General features: G+C 38.7%; 1 protein-coding gene across 1 annotated transcript in view; it reads left to right on the top strand.

The window, feature by feature from the left end:
* Positions 1-482: 482 nt before the first annotated feature.
* The window catches only part of TYR (tyrosinase), a 43,951-nt gene continuing 18,721 nt past the window's right edge, over positions 483-25,712 (top strand). The window contains 3 exon segments of the mRNA NM_001323239.1: positions 483-1,321; positions 12,529-12,745; positions 21,417-21,564. Of these exon segments, the coding sequence (NP_001310168.1) occupies positions 503-1,321; positions 12,529-12,745; positions 21,417-21,564 (1,184 nt within the window). The 5' untranslated portion in view covers positions 483-502.

The following is a 25,712-nucleotide window of genomic DNA, read 5'->3' as shown; positions in this document are numbered from 1 at the left end:
ACTAATAGTCATTTTCTCATCTTTATGCTCACTGTCCTTATTAAACTGATCAGATTTTCTGGATCTTTTTTTAAACAATAATTTACACAGAAGCATATTATCAAACAATGATGCTGAACAGACAACTGCTGATCCCATGTCCAGATTTTAATCTTACTTCTCCAATTGCAACAATAAAGCAATCATGTGCTAGGCAGAAGATTAAAATTTTGCTATAAATGCCTTCATTTTGAAACCTGTAGGGGGTGGGAAAAAAAGTCAGTTGGCTTTCATCCACAACATGTGATAATCAGATTAATCACAGAAGTGTATTCTGTGCGTAAATGCATCCAGGGTAGGAATGGGGAAGGACATTGGAGGGTGCACAGTAGCAGAAGTCAGTGGTGAAGCATTCCCAGTTGGGTGGAGAAGTTTCTTTCACACTCAGGTCATTGGAGCAGTCAAGAGAGAAATCTTCATGCACTGAAGCATAACACTGGTGCTCCCCTGCTGCTCTGTGAGGATGCTTCTATTTACCATGAGCTTACTGCTGGCCATCCTTCAGCCATCCACTGGGCAGTTCCCCAGAGTCTGTGCGAACACACAGAGCTTGCTGAGGAAGGAGTGCTGTCCTCCCTGGGAAGGAGATGGGTCCCCTTGTGGGGAGCGTTCCAACAGAGGAACCTGCCAGCGCATCCTTCTCTCTCAGGCTCCTCTGGGACCACAGTTCCCTTTCTCAGGAGTGGATGACAGAGAGGACTGGCCTTCTGTGTTTTACAACCGGACATGCAGATGCAGAGGCAATTTCATGGGGTTCAACTGTGGGGAGTGCAAGTTTGGCTTCTCGGGACAAAACTGCACTGAAAGACGACTGAGAACAAGAAGAAACATCTTCCAGCTCACCATCAGAGAGAAGGACAAGTTCCTTGCCTACCTTAACCTAGCAAAGAACATCCCCAGCAAGGACTATGTCATTGCTACTGGCACATATGCTCAGATGAACAACGGCTCCAACCCCATGTTCAGAAATATCAACGTATATGATCTCTTTGTCTGGATGCATTATTATGCCTCTCGAGACACACTCTTAGGCGGCTCCAATGTGTGGAGGGACATTGATTTTGCCCATGAAGCCCCTGGTTTTCTGCCTTGGCATCGTGCTTTTCTGCTGCTGTGGGAACGTGAGATACAGAAGATAACAGGTGATGAGAACTTCACCATCCCCTACTGGGACTGGCGAGATGCAGAGGACTGTGTGATCTGCACTGATGAATACATGGGTGGCCAACACCCCACCAACCCTAATTTACTGAGCCCAGCATCGTTTTTCTCCTCATGGCAGGTAAGGACAGGCAAAGGGATGAAGGCAAGGGGAGGATAAGAAGAAAGGGAAGAACCAGGGGAAGGGAAAGGCTGATCATGCCCAAACTATCCAACCTGACTTTAAGTACTTAAGTGAGGTGCACTATCTGGAGAGAACGTAGACTGCTTTCCAGATTTTACGTGGATCTTCATTTAGAGTACTCATTCATCTCTCTCTCTCTGCTTTGACAGTAGAACATAGTTTAATTATGAATAAAAGTCACTCTAGAGGGAGGAAAGTCATGCCTTTGTTTCCAGGCATGAGCTTTAGCAGAACAGGCTTGTGTGTGCCGGAGCAGCCAGTTGAGTTAAAGAAATTTTTATGTATGCAAATAGCTAGCACACAATCCCTGCAAAATTGTTGGTGTCTGAATGAAGTAAACAGTTCTAATATGATCTACTCCTTTCTCACTGACTTTCTATATAAAGAGTTAAAACTATCCAATTAGTCTTGTCTGCTTTCAACATAAATAAGCAAATAAATAAGTAAATAATCCTTAGAGCATGGAAAAAACATCTGTTCTGTTCACCTCAGTAGTTCTAAAGCAAAACAAGAAGTGATCCTTCTTGCTCAAAGGAAATAAGTAAGTTCAATAGCTATCCTCTCCACTTAAAAACACTGTGAGTTAGTCTATAAACCAAGATTACATATTTGCCAAGGTGATGCAGTCTGATATGATCAAACTATACTGTTCTGTTCTGACACTCAGAGTTTCTAGAGTTTATTTGGCTCTTGCTCATTATTATCTCAGTGCCTAAAATACAGTGGCAGAGGTCTATTGGCTTCCACAGACATACTCCATCATGACAATAACAACAGTCCCTTCTGGCACTGAAGTCTATGATTATGTTGGTGTAAATCTAGTTCTGTTCTATTTAATTCTGTACCAACAACCCAAATGAAGATTGAGCAGTGTTAGTGATTTAATGGAAAGTGAAAGAGATACAAGCCAGCAAATCGCTGATATTCTGGCCTTTATAAAACAATGACTAACTGGGGTTACTGGGATGGTTTTCTGTATTTAGTCTTAATTTTGCCCTCTAAATAATGCAGTGTATATCTAGTCCTGTAAACTCAAGCATTTCCATCTACAACAGCAGACCTATTTTAGAACATTCTCTGGAATAAATTTTGTATGTATTGTATAAACACATATATATGTAAATATATGTGTTGTTAAATGTATGCGTATGTGGGTCCCTTCCAATCTGAGATTCTGTAATTTGGTCTCAGTGCCCAGAAACATTCCTGGCCACATATATTTTAGCCATAGACATAAACAGAGTAAATATATATATATATATATATTTTGATCGTATTTGTAATGTCCACCTTTAAGAATGGAAATCATAGAATGGCTTTGGTTGGAGGGGACCTTAATAATCAGCACTTCCAACCCCCTTGCCACATGCTAACTGTCAGCCACTGGATCAATAAGAAACCCTTATTTCTAATATAACGAATCAAGATGAACTCTACTAACTAAATTTGATTGCATTATCAGAATGCAGTAGATCTGATCCCAGTCTGTGCCCAACTAAATAAAGAGTTACAGGAAATGGTACAAGTGTTAACGTGGAATAAATGAAACTAAAATTGAGCTGGCTATATTTGTCAAGTGGAGCTTTCAGTGTAATGTACCGGATGAGACAACCAAAGCTGTAGGAGGTAGGTTGTATAAAGGAATCAGCAAGCTGCTAGCAATGTTTTCTAAAAGCCGTGGAGGGATCGAATAGTTAGATTTAGCTCTCTTTTTCAAAGATATTATTAACCATATCCAAATTCTTAGAACTTCTTCATCCTAGTGGCAAGTACCCTCACGCTTTACCAGTCACAGTGAATGTGTTTAAGAACTTAGAAGTCAGTTTATGACTTCTCATTTAAAGCTATGATCATAGATACATTCTGGAAACAAACACAGTTTATGAAATCAGTACATTTTAAAACACATATCTTTTATAGCTTCAACAGACACAGCAATTAATATTGTTCTATATTTAAAACACATTCCGTGTCAGTATCTATGAATAAAAACTCCTAAGTTCTTCGATGAAGCTTTCCAAGTCATTTCTGAAAGTAAATGTTTATCACATATATTTCAGTCATTCCTGGAAATGTTATACTTTCCAAAATAGCTTCCAGTTTCTGAAATAGCACAGTTTTAAATTCAAAGGGGGTTATTCAACTTTAGCGTCCCCTATCAGCTGCCTTATCTAGGAAAGAATGACCAAAATTGAACAGAGTGGCATTTTAAGTCAGAGAGCTTGGGGCAAAGATAAAAAACTAACTGATATTTCTTTACTGGCAGTGAATCCAAATTTTAACACTTGCTGACTATGGAATAACTTAGTTGATACAGTTGCTTTAAGATGCAAAAAATAAGAGATAAGAATCTTAGCCCAGAAAATTGAAATGGAATAAATACAGCCTTAGCTTCAACCAGAAACCATAGATCTGCTGCAGAATATGTTTATTATCTACGTTCCGGTGATAAACAAGAAGAGGATTTAAAAAGAGAGAGGAAGAAGAGGAAGATCCAGAAATGTGAAGGAATTTAGGCTTTTAAAAAGCATGCAGATTAAAAAGAAGGCAAGAGAAACCTCTTGAATAGCAAATCTGTAATGTAGTGTCCTTTTACAATATTAAGTTATTAAGTCTCTTTCTAAAGCATAACAAAACAATGTCTGCTACAGGAGGAAATTCTGCTCAATATACAGTTATGGGTTTATTTTAAAAAGGCAAAGTGTCTATTTGCAGAACAGCATCTTTCTTTCTTTCTTTTTTTTTTTTTTTTAATCCCTAAAGAAAGGAGAAAATACTTTATTCCATTGAGAAGTTGCCATGGCAACATGGATACCCATGAATACATGCTGAAATTCTTGCTCTCTCCTTAGTTTTATTTGGCATGATGCTGTTACCACTTAGCTGAGTGAATTATCAGTCCACATTTTCCTCATGTTTACCACCTAAGTGAAACTTTTGATTCCTGCCTCTGTTTTTACCAGTAAGCCTATCAGGGATCTTTAGTGATATTGTTTGTTTCTTTCATGCTTTAGAGTGGGTAGAAAGGATTTTCCTACGCTTTCAGCTACTTGCTTTTGATGATTCAAATGTTGCGTTTAGATTTATTTAGGACTGCATAGCACCTTTATCAAGTTTTATAATTCCATGCAATTTATCTGAAGGCAAGGTGGGAAATGCAGCTTTTCCATGATGTTCTGAGAGTTTTTTGGTTTACTGTTCATTTCTGTAATTATTCAAGCTAATGAATTTGCTAAAGAAATAATTATGATGCCTTGCTTAAATAGCAGTGGGTGAAATTCTGCTCTCATCTTCACCAGAGATAACTTGGAGAAATTACTGAAATCAGTGGAGCTACAAATGTAAATATAAATAAATAAATACCTAAATAAACTTTAAAAGACTTCTGCAATTAAAAGCAGAATATTTCTGCTGGATTTTAGCATCAGAGTTCTGGGGTTCCCCCCATGTACTGGACAAGCAGTGAGGAAAATAAAGCAGAAAGATATAAATGCTGTTTTATGTTTGTAATTATGCAGCTAGGCCACACCACTGACTTCACCCTCCATCCCTTGAACTTTCCTAAAAGAGTTATTTGTGAGAAGCAATTGCATAGCATGGAGGGCTGCCTACTCTCAGCTGCGGTGTTGCAAGCCTGGAGCCAATTATTTGATGCAACAATCAAGAATTTCCCTCAGCACTTCTTTCTGTATAGCCCTGCAGAACTACAAATGGAAAGTAACTACAAATGGGAAATAAATTCCAAAAATACAAAGTGGATAGAGGGCTCTTGAACTAATAATGGCAGTACTTTATACCCATTACCTGCAAATATGACTTGATAAGAAATAATTTCTGTTATTCAGGCACTGTTACTTAATTCTAAGCACAGCTTATCACGGAGCTGTACTGCTAGTTGAATAATCTGAGGGAATCATTTGAAGCACTGTTTTCTGTCCACTATTAAGAATGGAAATCATAGAATGGCTTAGGTTGGAGAGGACCTTAATAATCAGCACTTCCAACCCCCTTGCCACATGCTAACTGTCAGCCACTGGATCAAGCTGTCCTAGACCCCATTCAGCCTAGCCTAGAATGCCTCCAAAGATGGGGCATCCAAAGCTCTCTGGGCAGCCTGTTCCAGAGTCTCACCATTCTCTGAGTAAAAAATTTCTTCCTAACATCTAATTTAAATATACCTGCCCTCTTGTCCCATCACTTTTGGACAGCATTTTATATAGCCTGAATTTCACTCTCCCGAATTTCAGGGTCCTGATTCCATTCTTTGCCAGCCTTGTGTTCCTTGAGGTCACAGACTTGACCAGGACATGGTACTGCAGCCCAGGCTACCTCCAGTTTTAATATCTTTAAAAATCTCCTCCACATTGGTGAGCAACAGGTCCAGCAGTGCTTCACCTCTGGTCAGTCTGTCCAGTACTTGAACTAAAAAGTTATCATCTATGGACCAATTATTCTCTCTTTCACAGCAGTACATACCCTTTCCCCATCAAATCCAGTTTAAAGCCATGTCAGTGCAGCCAGTTGGGCTTCCTCTGCCTTTTAATGTCACTGTAATCTGAAAATAACTCTACCAGATCATGAGGTTGGACATTGGGCGGTAGTCAGCTCTTCTCTAGCATGTTTTCCCAGTTTCTCTAGCATTTGTTTTTCTGTTATGTACTGAGAAAAGGGCTGCAAAGATGATGAAGGGTCTAGAGGGGAAGAAATACAAGGATTTCCTTGGAGTGGTGAGGTCCTGGAACAGGCTGTTCAGGGAGGCTGTGGATGCCCAGTCCCTGGAGGTGTTCAAGGCCAGGCTGGATGGGGCCCTGGGCAACCAGATCTAGTAAACATGGATGATACTTGATCCTTGAGGTCCCTTCCAACCCGGGCCATTTCTGATTCTGTGATTCTGTGACCTCTTGTTTGTTCAGAGGACGCTAAGAGGAGGCCTCATGGAGACTACAGCTCCTCAAAGAGAGCAGAGAGGCAACAGGAGGCAAGGAGAGGAGTCCTTTGTGGAACCCAGAGTAGGACATGATGAACCGTGTGGGTTAGTTCCAATTTGGGACATTCTACAATTCTGCGGGAAATAAATAAATAAATAAATAAATAAATAAATAAATAAATAAATAAAAATTTTTAAAAAAAACTTCAAAGTATGGAAGCTAATAGCTACTGAATTTCATAAAAACTGTATTTTATTTCTTTTTATTTATTTGTAATTGACTAGAAACAAGCAAACAAACAAACAAACAAACAAAAACTATCTATAGAAAGATGAGTCTGGGAATTTGTGGTGGACATGGATACAGCAACACTGAGGGCACAACTTGGAGACAGAGAGATCAGGGAATCACAGTCTGTCAAGCTGGAAAGACTTTATGAATATTGCAGCTCTAATTGATAGCAGAGTTTCCTACTCCTCCCCAGCAACATTTTGAGGTGTTGAATGCAATGCAAGTTATCCACCAGTTTTGGGCTGCATCTGAGCAAATAGACAAAACTCATCCACTTTTTCTGAAGGCTGAGAAAATACCTTGCAGGGCGTGGGTTTGTTTTATACCTGTCACTTCACATTTGTCTCATCTATTTGTAGCCTTGAGTTTCATAGCTCTTCCAGTTAATGTTTATGCTGGAAGGGTCACAAAGATAATTAATGACCTTTCATTTGCATACAGAACGCACACAAAGGTTTTTAGAATTTCTCTGAAGTTTTACTTTACAAATTTTCTTTTTTCTTTGTCTGTTTTACCTTCCTATTTCCTCTAACATTCATGAGTACATGAAGAATTAGATATAAATATACACAATCTCTTAGAAACCATTTGGACTGCTATAGATACAGCACCTGCTAGTGTGCTGCCTATAAAAGTAAGCTCCCAAAGTACAGTTTGTTCTACTGTAGATTTGGGGATTTCCCTGGATATTTCCTCTTAGATAAAGAAATGCCTGAGCTTTGACACTTAATTAGGATTAGATTACGTCTGGTCCTAATGCAGCCATTTTAAAAAATAAATAAATTAAGAAATTAAGAAATTAAACCTCTTTACAGTTGCCACATTTTAAATCTAGCATGAGTCCTGCACTTGAATGCCACTTCCAAGCAAGGGTGTGAGAACAAAAAGAGAAAACAAGGGAAAAGAGAAAGGCACTGAACTGGTACAAAGTGGAATCCAGGGCTCCAGTTTATGCATCTAGACTAGTGAGACAAGTGTGCATGTGGGAATCATAGAATCATTGAATCATTAATGTTGGAAAAGACCTCTAAGATCACCCGGTGCAACAGTCAACCTATCACAATTATGCCTACTAACCACGTCTCTCAGTGACACATCTCCATGCTTTTAGAACACCTCCCTGGGCAGTCTGTGCCAGTGAATAATCACTCTTTCTGAAAAGAATTTTTTCCTATTGTTCAACCTTAATATCTCCTGGTGCAACTTGAGGCCATTCTCTTTAGTCCTATCTCTATAGTTATGTGGGCGAAGAGGCCAACACCTACCTCACCATAACCTCCCTTCAACTAGTTGTGGAGAATGATAACGTCTCCCCTGAGCCTCCTCTCCTCCAGACAGAACAATCCCATTTCCCTCAGCTGTTCCCCATAAGACTTGTGCTCCAGACCCATCACAGCTTCACTCCCATTCTCTGAACATGTTCCAGGGCCTCAATGTCTTTCTTGCAGTGAGGGGCCCAAAACTGAGCACAGTTCTGGAAGTGCGGCCTCACCAGAGCTGAGTACAGAGGGATGACCAAATGCAGCAAAGGAGGACTTGGAAATGCTCATTTCTGACCGCTGGGAGAGAGATGATGTGCCCCACAGAAAAGTGGTTGCTCTGGCTGCATTCAAAAGGGTTATTATTATATGCTGTATTAACCTGGAGCATAGAACCACAAAAACATTCTGATACATCTTCCAGAGAGAGGTAGATTTGTGGTTCATGGGCTCAGAAGAGGAGCAGAGATAGGAACTGGGTCTCTGAGGAAGCAATAGGCCAAGGCACAGATATGTTTCTTAGTGGCTACACTTCCTCAGCAGCCAAAGGAATTTCAGAGCACTTTTTCAGTTTGCAGCCATTTCAACACCCAGGAAAATTATTCATCAAGTTTTCCAGGTATTCAGGTATATGATGCATGTACTGCATGTTTCAATGTAATAAACACAAATAATTTGTCACTCAAAACTTCGAAGCTTTGAATTTAAAAATGGTAGATAAAAGACTGAACTTTGCCAAAAGCAATTCCTTTTACTTCAGCTCAGGGGCTGGTCCGTGCAAGCAGGAGCAAACTAAACAACAGCAATGCTTCTGCACATTTACAGCCCGTTTTCGAAGGAATGACACAAAGAGCTATGCAGAGCATCTCAGCTGCAGTGCACCAAGGGGTTCTCATTTATTTATTTATTTGTGGTGATAACAAGGCCCGTGAATGTTGCTGCGCATTCTGGACTGCCATCTACTGGTGTCTTCTCTGCTTACTGCTTACATAAGCTGTTCCTCAGAGAATCTCCGTTTGTGCACACAGGCACTGGGTGCAGTTTGAATGTGAGGTTTTGTTCAGGGTGAACAGAGAAATTTGCTTAGGGCTGTTTCAAAAGGGAATGTGTTTATACTGCTTTTTTTTTCTTTTTTTTTTTTTTTTAGTAGAAAGACTTCATACTGAATTTTATATATATATATATATATATAAAGGCAATTCTGTGACCTATTTTGTATAAACATTATGCAGACTAAATCCAGAAGGAAAAAAACAAACACGACACTTTTGACTGACCTATGTGCTGTTACTACTGACACCTCACCTGACTGATAAAGCAGCAAATAATATTTTCAGGATAGAACTATAACTTGTAACACCTAAATTACACCTTTCTGGAAAAGCAACCAAGCTCATTTTACATCTAGACTCTAATGTTTAGTTCAGGGCAGGAAGGGCACAGTTAAGCACTTTCATTCCTGCCTCTTATGTTGGCATTTCCTGATCATGCGCTACCAGATGCCTTTCAGCATCTTGCTTTTGTTTGGTTAGTCAGTTAACAAGGGCTACACAGAGACACAAATTGAATTTAAAAAAAATAACACTTTAGGCTTTTATAAGCCTCCAAACATTGAGTGGAATTAAGTCACACTTAAACAAACAAACAAAACAATGGGAAAATGTTATTTTGTTTAGATATATTTGAGCTTATTCTTGAAGGATCCTTTTCTGAGTGTCTGAGATGCAAACTGTGAAAGCAATGCATGATTCCTCTTTAGGATGCATTGGGTAATATCTCTGGGTGGTGGGCAGAGGATGAAAAGACAAGAGATGACAAGGCAGCAAAGTCAGGAGAAGCTCTACAAAAGGACTGCAGAAAACCAAGCTAGACAGAAAGCTTTTGTGAGTGCAGTTTCTGAGATAAGTGCTGACTGGGAAAAGTGTTGAGATCCACCAGGCAAGGCTCACGAGTTTTCTTCACTGGTGTGTTTATAGGGTCTTCATTGTGTATTCTTTATAAGCAAAAAAAACATTTACTATAATATCTTCTACATGAATCATCCCCCTGCTTTCCTGTTAAGTTGGTTGAACTTCATTAGATTAAAGAGAAAACAGTCACCAAAACAGCTGTGTAGTTGTGCTTTGTGTTTCTAAGTGTAGGTCTCTCCATCTCGCTACCTCTTCCTTCTTGGTGAAATATGAAAATAAACTTCTTAGAGGCACAATCCTTGGGTTAGCTGCCAAGAGAAATTGAGTTCTGTGCACGTTAAACCCTGCTAGACAACCACCTCCATCCTCCAAGGGCACCTTAGCAGTTTTAATAGACCGGGGCAAATTTCAGTTAACAGAGCAGCCTCAGTGGATACATTTCTCTGATAAGCTTTCTTATCTCCTGAAAAAAAAAAAGAAAAAAAAAAAGAATAATTGATTCACAAGATTCATATTCATAAGAAGCTTATCACTTAAGAACTCCAGATTATAAGAAATCTAGGTTATATCACCAGCTCTGTCACACATTTTCTATGAATTTGTGGACAAATCACTTAGAAAAGGATTCTTCTCATCTCCTTCCAGTCATCCAAAAGTTTGTTAGGCAGTGAAGCAAGTTGTCTTTGACTCTGTCTTAAGTGACTTCAGAGTCCTATCCATGCCTCCAGGGTGTGATTCATCCCATCCTAATGCAGAAACAGAACATTAAGCTGAACACTTAATTTTGCTTTCCTTGCTAACTTCAGTCCAGAGACTGTTCCCACATTGATTTTTTTTACACATTTTCTTTCACTGACTTAATCAATTGAGAGAGCTTGGCACCCCTAGAAGTAAGTACATCTCAGTTACCAGACATCTGGTTTGGGAGGGTTGAATCACACTTTGGAGATGCCTCTTTCTATTGATTGCAGAGGTTGCCCTAAAGTTTTTCTTCATTCCCAGCAATTTGTACACATCTAGCAGCAGTAAAGTACATCTCCCACTCACTTCTTCCCATAACAGAGAACCTCACGTTCCTCCACCTTGTTCACTGCAGATATGGTGCCTTCAACCCCCTTCTTTGTTTCAGTTGATGAAACAAGGATAAACTTCCAGGACAGACTTTTGAACGTACATCACTCAAAACAGAGACTTTTTCTTTCTCCATACAGCTTTCTCACTATGTTGATGTCATGGAGTTATTTAGATCCATGACAGCTGATTACCTGCTAATCACAGGATCCCATTTGAATAGATCTCTGGTTGCTTTTTGAGATATTTTGTTTTGGTCTTTTTTGCTTTCTTCTGTTTTTTTTGTTGTTGTTGTTGTTGTTGTTGTTTGTTTGTTTGTTTGTGTTGTTGTTTTAAGAAAAAGAAAAAAATAAAGCATTAGATAGCAGATTTACTTCAGACTCTCAACCTCTCCTGAGGTGCCAATGAAGTTTTGAGCCACTTTTGAGCACTGTTTGAGCCTGGAAGCTTTGAGCCACTGTTTCCGTTTTTGGTAAATTCATCAACTGTACCACCAGCCAGGACCAACAAACCATCTAACATTATCTTCTGCTTGTTGTTGTGTAATTATGTTTTCCCCCATCCTACATTCTTCATTCTGACTCCCTGCCAGGCAATGTCCTGAATATGAAGTAGAAATATTTGTTAGAACATGTACAAACTTCCTATGGGTTTAATTTAGAAAAACTTATATATATATATATATATATATATATATATATATATATATATATATATATATTTGTTTGTTTATATATATTTCCCGTTGTTTTTCTGGTCAAGCAGTAGATGCAATGAGATCTAGTGTATGAGAGCTTTTATAATAGGCGTGAGAGATGCATAGCGATCAGAGGACCTATATCTCCAGGTTAAGTTCTTGTGGCTTAAAAAGGTAGCTAGCAGCATCTGGGAAACATAGACAATTTGAGCATCCACTTTTAACCTATGGCAAACGGGAAGGAGTTTGACTCATAATTAACTGACTATCACGTGAATTTACATTGATCTACCTTGCTTGTTCAGGAGTCTCAAACTGGACTGGAAGTTGTCATTCCCAGTCATTTGACAGTTATCTAAGAAATAATGATTTTCTATGTCATGGAACTTTGCTTTTGAGTTGATAGATTATGTCAGTATTTAGTACTTTTCCAATATCCATGAATACAGCACCTCGGATTTTGATATACATGCATCTCTACAACATTCTTGTGAATACATCAACAAGATATAGTGAAACTAAGTGATTTGTCCATTTAGTCTGACAAAGAACAGATAGATATTTTCAGACCAAATTACAATTGTTTTCATGTTCCAAGTCAACAATTTTCTCCTTTATTATATAGGGAGACAAATCCATGATTATGGCTTTGTTCAGTAGTGAGATGAAGCCAAAAACCTCCTTTTTGCAGCTGCAGCAGCAGGTTTAACTCCATCTGAATCCTGCCACACTGATTAATAACACTGAATTTAGCTTTAGTGAGTTTCTAAGTGCACAAAGAGGTGATACATTGGTTCACATGGACAGCCACTGGTGCATTATTTCAAAATTCGCACCATAGTAGGGTGATGTTTTCTATGAAATATCTTACTATATTGTATATTTCCTTCACTTCTTCCTCAAATAATAATCCAAGTGCATTTTTGTTTGTTTTCATTTTTTTTTTTAAAAAAAATGCAACTTTACTAACAGAAAATATTTTATACAGGTAATCTGCACTCGATCTGAGGAGTACAACAGCCAACAGGCTTTGTGCAATGCCACTAGTGAAGGGCCTATACTTCGAAATCCTGGAAACAACGACAAATCAAGGACCCCAAGGCTCCCATCTTCATCAGAAGTCGAATTTTGTCTGTCACTCACTCGGTATGAATCTGGATCCATGGATAAAATGGCCAATTACAGCTTCAGAAACACTTTGGAAGGTAACATGTTCCATTCTGCTATGATATCTCTGCCAGTAACTTGATTGTCTCTGGGATTAGAGACTTTAAACTTGTGACATTTTTAGCTAATTTCATTATGCACAACTCATAATTATATAATATAACATACTATAATATAAAATAATATAATGATATATTGTATTATACCATACATAGTTCTAAAACAATAATAATTACTACTGGAATATCAACATACAGGAAGTACCACTTCAAAAATATAGAAAGCACAGTCTAGACCAGACCCTCCATCCATCTGTTATGAGACATTGTCTCAACACTTGTCAGTACCACGCACAGAAATTTAACTGTATAAAAACAGATAAAAACAGATAATCTAATAACCTGCTTGCACATTTTTGCAACCATGTCCATGCAGACTACAGGATTATCCTGAGTCTGTCTTCCAGAGACTGTGCTGAATGCCAAGGGTGAAAGAAGATGCTGCCACTTGGATTCTATGTATGCATTCAGCAACTCATAGCAGGCTTCACCCCAGAATCTAAGGGTTAAGGACAACATTATAACTTGAACATTAATCATAGAATCATAGAATGGTTTGGGTTGGAATAGACCTTTAAGTTCATGTAGTTCCAACCCCCTGCTATAGGCAGGGACACCTCCCTCTAGACCAGGTTGCTCAAAGCTCCATCCAGCCTCGCCTTGAATGCTTCCAGGGAGGGGGCATCCACAGCCTCACTGGGCAACCTGTGCCAGGGTCTCATCACTCTCACAGTAAAGAATTCCTCCCTGATATCTAGTCTAACTTCAGCATCTTTTCCTGAAGTGTTTAGTTATTCAGCTCAGTTATCTAATTAGCCAATCCATTATAGAGGTTCCTAATTTGCTGATAAACGAGGGTTCTTTTGTAAATAGAATAGTTATTCTTAATCATCTATTGACCCAGGCTCTTTCAAGTCTTGCTAAATTGCTAGTAAACAAGTTTAGCACATTATAGTTATCAAAAACCATTACTTCCCTGCTGTATTTTATATCTGCTGAATCAAGTAGGCCATTCTTTCATGGATATCCCAGAGATTTTACTTGCAAGGTAGTACACAAGGAACAGAAAATAAAATATGGACTTTGGTGTGAGGATAACACAGCAAAGCTTTTAATTGTCTAGTATTACTCCTGATGGAGTATGCAATGCCATAAAGGTTTTTCAGGGATAAAAACAGAAGAATCTGTTTCAGTACTAAAAACAGTAAAAAAATGTGGAATATGTACACTGAAGACACGAGAAAATATAGATATTTATTGACTCTAGCTCTGGACAGAGTTGTGGATTTTACATTTGAAAAGAGAAAACAAGTACAGTTTGGGAAAGAAAAAGTTTATATAACCTTCTATTGTTTTATTATTAATAATATTTATTTATTATTATTATTATATAAATTCTAAAATCAGAATCAGGGTTTTTGTCTGATTGATTTATCATTCTTTTCTCTACCTTTGTCTCTTTGTCACATTAATTTCATGGCAGTCATGGCTGATCTTTATTAACAAAATGGAGCCATCAGCCTATGACAAAGAGATCACGTTGTAATCTAAACTGTGGCAATATCTCTGCATCTGCAAGAAGCTCTTGTAGATCAAATTTTCCTCCTAGTGAGCTTTCCTCTTCCGTATAACAAATCTTTAGAACCGGAAGAATGTTTATATTTCTACTAAGATCATGAAGCTCCAGCTTACCACCACTAGGGTAGGCATCAATGAGCTTTGATATTATTCCTATAAACTTGGGACAAAACTACATGTCCTAAAGGATGAACTCAAGCAAGATACGATAGAGAAGCTTAGATGATCACAGAAGTAGCATATATTATTTTGGACATAGTATTGCATGACCTCTGGGTGCGTCCATTTAGTCTGTAACCAGGACAGAGTGAATTTGTGTCTTTTTTCTCAGCCAGTCGAGATGTGCACACATAGTAGCCTTTTCATAATGCCTGTATGATCTCTCCAATGTAATTCAAAGAGGGAAAAAGAGAGATGGAACAATTTTCTGTAGGAATGGGGTATGCCATTTGCAAGTCCTAGGTTTTATGTGGAAGAAGGCTAAGAGGTTGCACTACAGTAAGAAAAAGCTCAATGGGAACAGACTGAGACAATAAATGTCCTGTCCTTAGACATTCCACAGACGTGAAGCCAGATGCAAAACACCAACCCAGTACTACAGTCCTTTCTCTACCATGGAAAATCCTGTTAAGAAAGTAATGTTTTCTGTAGCACAACTCCCAGTGCCCTTACCATATTGTTATATAACTTTAATAGCCTAGCTGAAGGAGCTCTATCTACACTGCTCCAGTGCTGTTATGAAAGAAAAGGAAGTTCAATAGAGTGCAGAAATAACTACCCCTTCTAGCCTGAACTATCTATAAAACTAGCTAGTCCTAAAATCAGTTTGCTGATTTTTCTTTAAAGGCATTTTAACTAATTCTCCTGAAAATTATTATCAAAAATTGCTGAAGAATAGAATGTTCCTTTCCCAATCAACTATCATTACCCTGTTACACTACTATCATTACAAGCATTTGGTGCTTCCACAATGAAAGCCGTTTCAGACCACTGCTTTTAGATTTTAATTGAGGTTCAGCTTCAACAGCACCTTCAGGCTTTTCTCTAAGTGTGTTTCTCATTCTCTTAAAATGCCTTAAAATTGAAAATAACAGTAATTACAGAACTGAGAGTTCCAGAATACTACCCAGATCTTGTCCATCAAATGGAGTTACCACCTTCCTGTCTGCAAAAGCTGTATAGGATATATAATAAAGACTTCTGAATACTTTGAGAGACTTTTCTATTCCAGTATGGTGTTAATTCATTAACTCGTTCTAAGACACTTTTTTTTTTTTTATTATTATTTTTTTTTAAATCTGAATTATTTCAACACTGAAGTTTACACCTCAGGACCATGGCATTCTCATATATTTGCTAACAGTTCACAGATCCCAGCATTTAAGTGAAAATCTTTTCAATCCTTCTTTACTGGTTTACCCAAGCTTGTGCCAATACACCTAAGGTCAAATACTAATCTCTTCTAGATCCAAAGTTAATCCAAAGCAACTCCACTGACTTCAGTGGAGTTACTTTAGATTTACAAAAGATGACCAGAACCAAACAGCTGTGATCACTTAGAAGAACTGAGCACAAGATGAGGCCAGAGTATTCCAGTCTTAGATATGTTATCGTGCATTTATGGACAAAACTCCACACCCTTCCATGTCTCAGCATCCACATGAACTGGAACAAACACATTCTGCCCATCTAAAAGGAATTCATCAGCACCACACTGAATCCATGTTGGACTGAGAGATAACACTACTATGCAGACACAACTGACATCAATTAAGAGTAACCACAACAAATACGATCAGCTAAGTTCAATATAGTTCATTAATGCAACAACCCAGTGGAACTGAACATTCATGTCCTCTCACTCTTGGACAGGGTAGCTTCTACTTTGATTGAAAAACAGTGGATTAAAAGCAGGTGGCATATATTTCCTTGGAGGCAAGTATTTTACTTACTTAGAATTTGTTGAACAACTCTCCTAAATGGAAAACACTATTGACTTCATCAGACACATCCTGGACGCAGGAGAGTACAGAAAACCAGTTGATATTATAAGAAATAGGTGAGGATCAGCTGACTGTAAGTTAAGATTTGGGCTTCTTTGTGTAGGTCAGCTTTAATGTGACACATAGAAATTAGAGATCGCCAAACAACTACTTTTTTCCACATTTAGGATGAGTGTATTTTTTCCATATTTTCTATATTTTTTCCACATTCAAATGAGTGTATCATTTGAAATTATGGCAATTTCAAATGAAAATCAGTGCCTCTTAAGTTTTCTGCAAAAAGACAAAATAATATTTTTTTGGTTCTAGAACTCTATATCACTTTGATTATTCATGAATTAACCCATGACACATGGTACCAAGTCAAATGATGTCATAGCAGTCCACTGTCTGACACAGTTATGTATCCTTCTCTGTCATGAAATAATGGAACAGAACATCAAGCACTTTGAAATGTAATTTCATTTTAATAGAACATTCTATGAGATCCTATCCTGTAAAGTATTTTCATCTGGAAAAAACTTTTCTCAGTACTCTCACTCCAAGTAGCTAACAAAAAAATGGTTTCTCAAAATGAAGTTTTCCAACAGAAAACTTCTAATTAAAAAAGTTTTAGCCTACGGCCAGTGTCTCTCATCCAGCTCAAGTTCTCAGGTTGTGCTGCACATTGAGAAAGCACTGTCAAGTCACAGAGGGTCCTGAACAGATAACCAGAAAGGCTGTTCAGACCAGATCACAGTGAAATTCTACAAGAGTCATCATAAGTAAAAACCCTAGATGGTGATACGGTCTAAATTTGATAATCACAAACTTTCATTTGCTACGGCCCTTTAGGCCAAATTCTGCAGATCTTGCAGTTACATCACTCTAGAGAGATTCCAACAATAACATTGCTTGAGAAAATGTTTCCAATGGCTGAAAATCTCCGCCACTGCTTCAGTCAGAAGAACACCACTATCTTCAAAGACCTGTATGGATATGGTCATAAAATTTCTATATCCATATCTTCTTTCCTGTGCATCTGTCTGACCTGAGCTTCACTCAAATGTAGAATGATTATTAAAGAAAGTGTCATCCCTGGCTACGGTGGTGCTACGTGTATCAGGCAGCTGAACTTGAATATGCAATATGCAAAGCAGAATTTGGCCTTTAAAGTCCCTGCTGCCCCAGTAAGAAGCCTAGAAAGTCATACAAAGCTAAATCATATTTTGTAAGAAGAGTTTTTTAGTTTAAAAACACAACAGCAATAAATAACTCGCAGACATTGGTAATGCCACAAATGTTAGGCAGTGCACTAAAATAATCAGTGGAGAAAGGATTTCTGGAATGGTTCATACATTTCTGTAGCACTGAAGGTCGCTAATGCTCTCCAAAGTCTGCATACCCTCCACTAAACATACTTAAAGTACTTCAGTCAGTGGAAAATGAGCTCTTGAGGAAAACACTACCTGCTTGAAATACATAATGTTTCTCATTTGATAGATTATAGGAGAACATCTGTGGACTCTGTCATTAGACAGTAAAATCCAAAAAGAGTATAGTTAAGTTCTTTATTAAAAGACAAATACTTGACCCCACTACATTTTTAATGAGAACTGCCTATATATCATCCTAAAAGGGTCAGGCATCCTTAATTGTGAGTGACATGATTAGCTCCTCCTATAATAAGCTTTGGGCTAAATCCTCATCTGATTTAATTTGGCCTGCTTCTATCAAAGTTGCTTCAGCTTCACTGGATCGTTGTTGCTGATTTACAAGGTTGTACATATAAAGACTTAAAAATTTTGACTCTTCTCTCACTAAAATCACTGGTAACACCTCAAGTCTCTTCAGCGATGTATTCCATACTGGATATTTCTAATGCACCATAATTAAATGAGAATTTAGAAGGATGTCTGAATGATACAGCTTTCTATGCTGGCTGGATGATTTAATAGCTCACTACCACCAGCTACAGCCCTAATTCTCTGCAATTTCCTCAGTCCTCTAGTCAGTCACTCTCACCACTTTTTGGTACTCTTTATCATTGCATAAGAAACTGAATGAGTATTCTGTCCGTTCAGTGAGTTAACAGTTCACAGAAGGACTAAGAACAGCTGCATTCAGTACACAGGAGAGGATGGGAAAACACCATGATGCAAAGCAGATGGAAGGAGCTCCCGTATTCTTAGGCAGTGATATCAGTTTCAGCTCACAGCCACGTGTAGATCTGTAGTCTTGTATTTGCAGTAGAGGTTATTCTTCTGCAGCTATCTCAGCAAAATGTCTAATATTCTGAAAAAAAAATAAAAACAATAGATATATATATATATGATAGATTTTCATATATTCTTTTGTGTCAACCTTACTCCATAACGTGTTGTCTTGGTTTTTCTGATGCCCTTCAGAAAGCCTGAAAGAAAATATTAATACCCAGACAAATAAAATGAATTAATGCACCCTTGAGAATGAATGAATGCACCCCAATTAACTGGGAGATGGGATGTTGGGATTATTAAAGGCATCCCAGTTATTTCAGGAAGTTACAGAGAGCAATAATGTCCTCCCTGATCCTCCTCTTCTCCAGGCTGAAGATTCCCAGCTCCTTCAGCCTCTCCTAATATGGCCTGTGCTCCAGACCCCTCACCAGCTTTGTTGCTCTTCTTTGAACATGTTCCAGGACCTCAATGTCTTTCTTGCAGTGAGGGGCCCAAAACTGGACACAGTACTCGAGGTGCAGCCAGTGCTGAGTACAGGGAGACAATCACTTCCCTGTTTCTGATGGAAGCCAGGATGCCATTGGCCTTCTTGGCCACCTGGGAACACTGTTGGCTCATGTTCAGCTAGGAATCAATCAACACCCAGAGGTCCATTTCCTCTACGCAGTCTTCCAGCCACTCTGCCCCAAGCCTGCAGTGCTGCCTGGGGCTGTTGTTGCCAAAGTGCAGGACATGGCACTTGTTCTTGTTGAACCTCATCCCATTGGTTTCATCCCATCTCTCCAGCCTGTTCAGATCCCTCTGTAGGGCCTCACTACCCCCAGGCAGATCCACACTTCCAGCCAACTTGGTGTCATCTGCAGACTTACTGAGGGTGCACTCAATGCCTTCATCCAGGTCACCAATAAAGATATTGAAGAGGACAGGCCCCAGGACCAACACCTGGGGAACACCACTCGTGACCAGTCGCCAGTTGAATTTAGCTCCATTTTTCATGATATTGACATCAAAGAGACAGACAGTTATTATGATATATTGATTCTTTGGCATCACAGCTACTATTTGACCTTTAGTGTAATATAGAAGCTTTATTCAGTATACAGTGAAGTACTGAAAAATACCCCATGCCTGGAGGCACTCAAGGTCAGACTGGACAGGGCTCTGAGGAACCTGATAAAGCTGTAAGTGCCTCTATTCACTGTAGGGGGTTGGACTAGATTGCCTTTAAGAATCCTTTCCAACTCAAATGCTTCTATGATTCTGACAATTATCCAGGGCTTTTCACCAAAAGATTTTGTTTGAAGAGATTATTAGACAAGGCAAAGCCTGATAAGGGAATTTAGAAGCACAAAGAGATTAAAATAGCCCATCCAGCAGATATTCTCAGTGATGTCTAGTAGTCAAGTTTCCAAACTGACAGAATGCTATATAGTAATAAAACATCTATGGCCGTGTGTCAATCAATACCTTCTGTGAATCAAAAGCAGCAAACCCAAAAGCGCAAAACAACTGATACTGAGGATTTGACTTCCATGTTACACGTGAGGGTTTTGATGAAGAAAGGGTTATTTAAAACTAGCTCTAGTCCTGATAACTGAACACCCACTGATGTTAAATTTCCTTCAATCTAGCATGCTAAGGCAGAAATTGCCCTGTGATGTGAGTCATTACAGGAAACAGAAGGACTGTTGGGAGAAACACTTCAAAAGAATCCTGCTGCTCCTCTTTCAAACACTAGTTCTTGGTCCAGATAAAGCAAGTGTTCATAGTGTGTGAACCAGAGAGATCTATCTTTTTCACACCTTTGATAAACTGTGACAATATTGGGAAAACATGGAGAAGAAGCACAAGAAACATACTGATCAGAGTCCTTTTTATTTGATTATTGATTTTTAAAGATGTTTTAATATCCCTACATTATGTTTCCCCATCCTAAAGCATACAGGAACTGTGACAATAAGACACCTTCATGAACCACATCAGAGATGGCAGGAAGATGTGTGAGTGCAGGTTAAACAGCAGGACTAACATCAGGTTAAGAAATAGGTATATTCCACCTTTGTTTTCTTTCAGAAACCCAGAGAAGTTCCACATGTTTTAGCTGATTTTATTTTAGGACATTACAAATAGAGAGGAGGCTTCTCTTACAATGCTAAGAAAGGCTACCAGCACCAAAGCTGATGTGTGGGTAGGCTACCATACCAGATCAGAAATTCAGGGTTTGCTCTGTTTGACCTACTTGTAAAGCCTGTATTCTAAGATTCAAAATAACAGCAGTCCACAGACTTTCATGCTCAAGTGGGAAGGTGAAAGAAGATCATCAATTGTTTTTTTACCAAATACACACACATTAATATTTTACTGATTATTTACAAATAATTTTTGTGCATTACCTCCTTCCGTTGAAAGAATGAGTTCTATAGAGATAAGTGATACTAAATGGTTGAATATATGATGAGATACACTAGCTTGTTGTACTTTAGAAATGTGTAAGGATAGAGAAAAAAATGAAAAAAGAAAAAGAAAAAACTGTAAATTTAATGAGAGTAAACAAATACCTGCAGAAATCAGGCTTCCTTCTTGCAGTCACACACAATGGATGTAGAAATTTAAAAATATAAAGCAATTAAGCAGTACACTTGCTGACATGCCGCATTAGCTACATGGCAGGAGTTTTAATTTAGCTTATTCTAATTTCATCTTTGCTATGCCTTTGAAATTTATTAATACTCCTATATGCGTTTTCTGAAGCTCTTGTCTAAAATGCTGAAAGTAAATGAGTTGGAATTAGGTATTAGGATCTTCAATGTTACTGGGGAAAGAATTCTATGTATTGTCGTATCAGCCTATGATTTTCTCTGGAATATACAGGCTTTGCTGATCCACACACTGCAATATCAAACATATCTCAAAGCGGTTTGCATAATGCCCTTCACATCTACATGAATGGCTCCATGTCCCAAGTACAAGGCTCTGCAAATGATCCAATCTTCATCCTACACCATGCATTTGTTGACAGGTGAGTTTAATTCTACTTGGTAAACCTAATTTATTTTGTGTTTCTTCAGTGTATTTTTCACTTACGCTTCAAAACTGCTAATATTTTACATGCACAGCATTTTCAGAGATGTAAAACTGGTCTTAGCTATTATTTGAGAGCAAGTGTCTGTCCTAAGCCGTCTTTACTTTCACTGGATTAAGTATCATTTCAAAAGTTGACAAATGTAATCAGCTTTTATTACCATGGTAAAAATAGTCCTTCAATGATGTCATAGTAATTGATACATATGGATGTGTATGTCAAGAGGTTTGGACTGAAAGTGTATGACTCATTTTAACAAGACTATAATCGGTTGAAGTAGTTCCCTAATATTCTAAATGTCAGTGCTCTTTTAATTTCTATTCCGTAAGGAAAATCCAAGTGTGCTATCCATAAGGAATAACAAATTGGTATTTCAGTGTGACAAACAAAATTGTGACTGTCTCTTGCTGAAAGAGAAGACTACAGCTGTGCAGATGGAGAGGGAAGCAAACAGAAAGATGTCATGTTTATTAATAAGAGAGGGTAAGTGAGCACAGCTCTGCAAGAAGAGACTGAAATTACTATGGTGAGGAGGACATTCCAAGATTTGATGGTGACCTTAACATTTTCTGTGACAATTTACTGTGTACTGTACTACGCATAACTGTGAAAACTAAAGAGCAATAAAAAAGGAATCTAAACTGCAAAATCCATTTAAAAAAAAGAAAAAAAAGAAAAAAGAAAAATCTTTAAAAACATGTGAAAAGATTCTTCTACGTCAGGTGGCTGCCCAGATAATTTCAAGCAGCAGTGATAAAATGAGGATGTTCTCTTCAGACCCCTTTTATATCTGTCCTGCCTGCAGACCTATGAGGGCAGCAGTGAAACCCTCATTTAAAAGACATAATTCAATTGCAGCAAACAAAAGGAAGACAGATTGACATTAGCCCAAAATCTAGCCCTAGAAAAGTACTTCAATTTATTTCTTTTTTTTTTTTTAACTACCAATGCTCCTTTTCTTCAAAACTTGGAGCCATTCTCTCAGGAAAAGATTCTTATATGTGTGGAAGATTGGCTTGTTCCAACCCTTCCTTTTTGACTCATCCTGCATTTCCTAAATCACTCCATCAGCTAGCTACATCATAAGGTTGCGTATTACTTGACTTGTCTTTCCAGCCTTCTTTTACTCTCCCACTGTGTGCTGACCATGACTTGGCAACGGCGATACTTAAAATTATTATGACTCAAGACAAGCTTTTGTGAGTCTTTCATAAACATGTGTGTTCAGAACTCTACTGATGGAGCCCCTGCCTGCAGGATGCTAGGCAGATATCCAACTGAAAACCAAAACAGTTTCCTTAACCAGGTTTCCAAGGCTTCCAGCACAAGAGGAATGTAGATTATATTCTCAAGACATCATCTTGCAGTGAACTTCTTTAGTTCTAGGCAGTGCATACTAATACACTTACATACATATAAATATAAATACATTAAACTTTATAATGTTTGAACAAAAGGCTGTACATATGAAAATTGTTTGTTTTTTCTACTCAAGTTATATAATTAATGAACCTAATGGTTGTGTTCCTCATTCTTTATCCAGTCAAAAACTGGGATCGAGTCTGGGCAGGTCACAAAAGCATCAGTGGGTTGGTTCCTTTGTAGGGTGACCCCGCTTTCTTCTGCTCCTAATATGGAGGTTATAATTATATTTCTGGAAGTGTCAGTTTTGAAACTTTGCCAGAAAGTTTCCTCAGAACATTTTAAATGCTGAACAGTGCAACTTAGCTATGATTTAGTATATCCGCCCATTGACTGCTTGACACGGCGGATGCACAAGGGTTTCAGGTGCAGTTACAGATTTCAAGTTTGGCACCTGGAAATTAACTTTCCAGTATCTAGGCTTTTAAAAATGGCTCAGTTGAACATTCAGAGAAAGGGAACACAGAAGGGAACACATTATGCTCTGCAATATCAAAAGACATTGTTTTCTTTAGACGTTCACACTTGGATAAGACCTACACATCTCTTAGCTCCCACGCAGTGCAGAGCTTAAGTAGCACTTTGGCCTTCATGCTGACCCCTCCCGCAGAGGAACTTCAGTTATAGTCATTATAAGCCCCTGGAAATACTTTTCATAACAGCAATTGTCATCCATTTTAGAAGGCAAAATTATTTGCAAAAGATAACATCATTAAATCCTACTGGTGCCAAGGAAATAAATCACTGCACAGGCACTGTGGGGGCAATGAAGAAATCCATGATGCAACCTTGTCCTATCTGTGGCAGAAAGAACTCTACCAGTGCTCTGCAGCTGCTGCATATATGGGTTTCAGTACACATGGATATGAAAACTGATGATAATGCTGCCTTTGTGTCAGTGACAGAAATGAATTAGCATGATTAGGGTTACTTAGCAGCCTTATCCATGACAGATTAATCATGCTTTTAGTTATAATTAATAAGTAGGTGACTGATAGGTACGTACAGTACATTTAAAAGAATTCTGTTCCTCTCCTACATAGACATTGATTATGAAGGGTTGCAAAGAAGTTTTGAGAGGCAGGGAAGAATACAAAGCACAGAGGAAATAGGTGAAACAGCATACAGGAGCAGAAATGGTCTATCTATCTGATATTTACACTAAACCTGCAGAAGACAAATCCCCTCCAGAACTTGCTGAGGATGTGGCGAGTTGGGACATGGGAGTTTACTGGCAAAGGGTGAAGAAAGACTGGAGACAGAAACCACAGCTCTGCTGGATCTTACAAAGCAACTCTGTGTCAAAAGAAAAACAAAATGGCCCAGAGCTTGAAGCATCTGTTCAGGACCCAGAAGAGGGATTCCTCACACCACTACAAGCTGCTTGAGTGAAACTGAGCATGTAGTTTGCTTTCCCAAGCTCACTTCTCCTGGAGATGTGTTTCCTTCCATCAACAAGAGATACCCGAAGACTTTTGAGGAGCTGTTGATCTGAGCTACAGCTAACCCATCTGTAAAGTGGGTGATACTAAATGCCTACGCAACAGGAATGCTGTCAGGGTAAATGCATTAACGACTGTGAAATGCTCAGTTATGACCATAATAGGAGTGATAGAAGTATGGCAATAGATCATTGGGACTGCTTTTCCATGGAAACATATGGTACAGAGGAGGATAAACAAGTGTATACGGAGTCTGCTGACAGGTGTGAGCCAAATGTCAGGAGCTGCGTTCCAAACTGAGCAACAGCCAGTTCCCATCTGTTGCCCTCAGCCCTTCCTAGCCAGGCCTGCTGCCTGAAAGAAGGGAAGGATGGAGGGAGCAGAGGTGTGGAAAACACCTTTCTCAGGCAGAAAGCAAAGTATGGGCATACAAATGCTCTTCTCTCTATGTCATTCTCTTTCAGCAATGAAGTATGAATGTATTTAGGCAACAGTTTCCTTAGTAATGATTAATCAGATTCCTTGCCTTCCTATTTGCTGAGAAAGATAAAACCCTGAGGTTTAGTACAAATAGGTGACCGCTGTGAAAATTATTAATTGTTAGTTGAACCAGTGGAAGGAAGGAAGGAAGGAAGGAAGGAAGGAAGGAAGGAAGGAAGGAAGGAAGGAAGGAAGGAAGGAAGGAAGGAAGGAAGAAGGAGGAAGGAAGGAAGGAAGGAAGGAAGGAAGGAAGGAAGGAAGGAAGGAGGAAGGAAGGAAGGAAGGAAGGAAGGAAGGAAGGAAGGAAGGAAGGAAGGAAGGAAGGAAGGAAGGAAAGGAAAGGGAAGGAAGGAAGGAAGGAAGGAAGGAAGGAAGGAAGGAAGGAAGGAAGGAAGATAATTTAAAAAAGAAAAAAAAGATGCAATAAAACTATATATTCAGAAAAAAAAGAAAAAAAGAAAAAAAAAAAGAAGAGAGAGGGAGATTTTAGCTGTGTGAAGCATTTCTCCCAATTGCAAATCTCTTTGCCATTCAGATATGCTCTACAGTCAGCACGAGGGAATAACAAGGGAGGAGTCTGCCCACTCAAGCTGCAAGGAGCAGCTGCATAGTCAGTGAAAGCAAGGTCCCACAGTCACACTTGTGCTCACAAGGGTGTTTTCTGTGCTCTGAAAAGGCATTCTTTCCTCTGTGATGACTCTTTCAGACCCTCCATCCCTACAACCCCACAGTATCTTCATC

Source organism: Coturnix japonica, chromosome 1 (assembly GCF_001577835.2).
Source record: "Coturnix japonica isolate 7356 chromosome 1, Coturnix japonica 2.1, whole genome shotgun sequence".
Taxonomy (NCBI): Eukaryota; Metazoa; Chordata; class Aves; order Galliformes; family Phasianidae; genus Coturnix; species Coturnix japonica.
Note: the sequence above shows the minus strand (reverse complement) of the source record. Positions and strands in the feature narration are given on the sequence as shown.